At 37.3% G+C, this 4206-nt stretch overlaps 1 protein-coding gene across 1 annotated transcript; it reads right to left on the bottom strand.

The window, feature by feature from the left end:
* Window positions 1-4: 4 nt before the first annotated feature.
* On the bottom strand, window positions 5-3801 carry LOC106943555 (uncharacterized; the record flags this gene model as incomplete). The annotated part of the gene is made up of 4 exons (XM_015026862.1): window positions 3269-3801; window positions 2687-2995; window positions 860-1141; window positions 5-60 (listed from the first exon to the last, which is right to left on the bottom strand). Coding segments are annotated over exons 1-4 (888 nt in total), but the record flags the coding sequence as incomplete, so codon positions are not given.
* Window positions 3802-4206: the final 405 nt, after the last annotated feature.

The raw sequence follows: 4206 nt of genomic DNA, 5'->3' as shown, positions 1-4206 counted from the left end.
CGACTGAGAAAACGACTTTCTTCACGTAACAAATGGAAAATCCATGGAGGTCATCTTCATCTGCAACAGGGAGGCAGAGTAACTAGTTTATTTCTAATTTAAGTTTTAATCAAGATTTCTATAAATCTGGTAATTTATCTGTTCTGCATTTGAAAATATAACCCAAAGTATCTTAAGAAGTAAAAATATATAAACGTAACCCAGGTTAAAAACTATATTATCCCATTTTTCCTGTAACTTGAACACAACCTTAATCACAAGCTGCTGTGATTTTCCTCCTAATAATTTATGTTTTGACTTGGAAAATAAAAATGTTTTTTTCTCTACCTTCTCTACATTGTTTTCTCACAAACTTCAATGTATTTAAATGGAATTACAAAGTAGCGCAGAATTGCTAGAGGGACTGAAACTACTTTTTTATGTAAATAATTTGTAAAGAATGCTGTGCCTTTGTATTTACTTAATCTCTAACATTTAATCTCCATAAATATGTAATTTTTTTAAGAGTTGCAAGAAAAGCCAAGATAATAAGTCACAGACGACCTGCTATAGAAGGTTTTCTGGTCAGATGAGACCAAAACTCAACTTTTTCCTCCTAATGTAAAATGCAAAGTGTGGTTTTCCACTTTTGACTTCAGCACAGAAAATGAATCTGGTCAGAGTTGATGGGAAGGTGGATGGAGTTAAATATAGTATGATAATAATAATAGAAAATTTTTGCTTTAGATTGGTTTGGAAGTTCACCTTAATTTGGTCCAGTCAAAGTCCATGTACTAAACTTTGTTATAACTTGACAAATCCAAAGAGATACAAAGAATAGGAAAACTTTTTCTAATAATCTTGTGAATCTCAAACTTACCGGCATTCTTTGGACAAAGGTGATCAATCTCTGTTGTTTTCTCTGTCCAGCTGACCTGGTTGCTATGGTTACAGACGATTGTTGAACGGGACAGGAAGAGATGGAGGGAAGCACCAGACTTGGTGACCTTTGATCCCTCTCCCCCCTCTTGAAGGCAGGTTTTAGCGGCACATCTGAACGTGCTGCTGATGTCGGCGCCGTCGGCGGTGCAGGTCGCCGTGAGGTTACAGGAGGAAGAGTCGCTGGACACGGAAACGGTCAGATCGACCGGACCCACCGGATCTACGGAGGCAGAGAAACGGTGAGAACCGGTAGGAAAAATTAGAGCAAAGCAGTGATCTCTGGAACAACTGAGAAACAGAAAATAAAAACAAAGTTTTTCTTTGCACGTTAGCAAAGCAAATTCACCAATTCCTTCAAATCTTCAATTGAAAATGTTTATTTAATTCATTGACAGTCTAACATGAGCATGCCACATGTTAACATAAAAGATTTGAATGAAAAGTAGAAGTTTGATGAAAAAAGTCCTCTATAGTCTCTACACCTTCTACCAAAAGTCCATTATCGTCACCATAAGCAACTCAAGACTCCAACTACTAACGTGGCTCAGACCAAAGAGCTGCCCAAAGAAACCAGACACAGAATGGTAGACCTCCACAAGGCTGGGAAGGGCTGCAGGGCCAAGCAGCTTGATGAAAAAAGATCAACTCTTGGAGCAATTATTAGGAAATGGAAGAAGCTAAACATGAGTGTCAATCTCCTTCACACTGGGGCTCCATGCAAAAGGTAACCTCATGACGCATCAATGATCCCAAGAAAGGTGAGGAATCAGCCCAGAACTACACGGGAGCCAAGCTGACACCAGCGTTTCCAAGGTTACTGTGGGTAATCCACTGAGATATCATGGCTTAAAATCATGCATGGACACGACCAGGCCCGTCATAGGTTTGCCCATGACCACTTGGCTGATTGGGAGGAAGTTATGTGGTCAGATGAGACTAAAATAGATGTTTTTGGTCTTAATTCCACTCGCTGTGTTTGCAGGACGAAGAATGATGAGCACCATCCCAAAAACACCATCACTATTGTAAAGCGATGGCTGGGTCTTCCAACATGACAATGACCCAAAGCGCACAACCAGGATAACCCAGGAGTGGCTCCGTAAGAAACACATCAAGGTTCTGGAGAGGCATAGCCAGTCTCTGTGTTTCTCAGTAACAGCCCAGAAACCTGGCTGATGTAGAGAAGATCCGTGTAGAGGAATGGGCCAAAATCCCTGTGGTGTGAGCAAACCTGTTGAAACACTACAGGAAACGACTGACCTCTGTCACGGCAAACAAAGGCTGCTGTACCAAATATTAACATTTATTTTCACAGATGTTCAAATACTTATTTGCAGCAGCAACACACATTATTAAAAAGTCATACACTGTGATTTCCGGATTCTTGTTTTTTATGTCTCTCAGTTCACCTAAAATGGAAACTTCAGACCCCTGCATGTTTTCTAATTGGGAGAACTTGCAAAGTCACACGGTGTTCAAATCACACAGTAGCTTTACGTCAACTCTACGCAGAAGGAAAATATTCAGATTCATCTGAGCAAGTTTTCTTTTGCTTTATGTATCTACATCCATTGGAAAATTGACGCCCCCTGATTCCTGAAAGCGGAGCGAGAACTGCCACTAAAGACAGTAAATGATGTGAAAACTACAACATGTAAAACATCATAGTTACAACTCACCAACTAGTGTTTATGTTTTCATTTCAGAGGCAAGCATATATATATTTTTCTTTTGAATTATATATTTTATATTTAAAAAGTCCTACCTTGAACTGTGACTTTTTGTTCAGCTAGTACTTCTTCTGAAGTCACTGTTACTATCGCCGTATAAAGTCCACTGTCAGATTTTTGGAGGTTTTTTAACTTTATGGAGTATTTATTTTCCAAAAGGTCGATTCTCCCAACGTAAACCCCGCGGACGCTTGATTTTCCACTTGGAAAGAAAGACACCAGCACATCATCTGTGACAAATTTCCATAAAAGGAGGTGATAATCTTTGGGAACAGCGGCTTCTGAGACGTTAAGAAAAACATCGTCACCCTTCCGCACGAAAACCGAAGTGAAAGCATCGATTCCTGTAAAGTACAGATACATAAAAACATAAGGTTAGGACTGTGTGTTTCATTTAAATATCAGAAATGTTTGAAGGAATCCTGTGAATAAAATGGCAGGTTTACATTTTGTTTCATTAACATGTCCTGATAAGATTTAAATAAATTGTTTTCATCTGAAAAATAAATGTATAGGCTATATAGTGTAGGTTGAACAACTTAAAACCTGCAAGGTCAATAAAGCTGGTTACTTTTTTAAATTCTAAGTTGTATTTATTGTGCTTTATTATTTCCTACCTGGTTCATTATTGATGATCAGAAGAGCCAAAATCAGAAACAAAGACATCATCAACTCCGTCAGTGTAAGTCTTTCGCTGTCAGGCAGCAAAATGTTGAGCAGGAAATAACAGCAAAGTACTAGCATGTGAAGTGACACCTGTAAAACCCTTCCTGTCCAAAACCACAGGAACACGCATAAACACACAAACAAATGTTTTTTCTCATCTAGTCTTAAATTATTCTGCTTTCTTTTGTCCATGTGTACATTTGGTGTCCCTTCTGAAAGTTTTTTTGGCTACAAAGAGAGAAAAATGTTGCTCATATTTAAGATGAAAACATAAAGCCACCAAATCAAAATGCAAAGCAACCACTGTTGGTTAAAATTAGGATTATGAACGTGTCATGATTCATGTTTCTGGATTGTTTTATGTCATCCATTGATGGTTTATAAACAACTTTAACATTTTGCTTAATCTACTATCTTTTTGGAATTACATCTTAACTTTAACTAGTTTTGTGGATAATTTCAGTGACTGAATGACTTGTGATGTACATATTTACTAAAGTAAATTAACTATAAAATAGCTTTAATATATTTATATTTAGAATATCTAATGGAAAGGCTAACTGAGTTAAGATACCAGTTTAATGTAACTATCTTTAAGGTTATATGCTTTTATTTTGGTAATTTTCTTGTTAAGGTAGCTATGGTAACAGAACACAGTTCTACCCGATAAGGTTAAGAGCAATAAACAGAAAAGATTAACAGCAAAACATAAAGAAAAGGAGAAAAAGAAACTAAGTTTCACCTTCAGCTGATAAGGGATCAAGTTTGGTAACTGGGATTGAGGTTTATTTGAGTAGCTTGAAATGTAAATAGAATAATCTGTGACTGCTAATGGAAAGTACTAATGTAATGATGGTGAAAACCATCAGTTTTCACTATCAACTGATGG

Source organism: Poecilia latipinna, unplaced genomic scaffold (genome assembly GCF_001443285.1).
Source record: "Poecilia latipinna isolate Pla-1442-1.1 unplaced genomic scaffold, P_latipinna-1.0 Scaffold5467, whole genome shotgun sequence".
In the NCBI taxonomy this organism is placed as follows: Eukaryota; Metazoa; Chordata; class Actinopteri; order Cyprinodontiformes; family Poeciliidae; genus Poecilia; species Poecilia latipinna.
The sequence above is the reverse complement of the archived record's forward strand: the minus strand, read 5'-3'. Positions and strand labels throughout refer to the sequence as shown.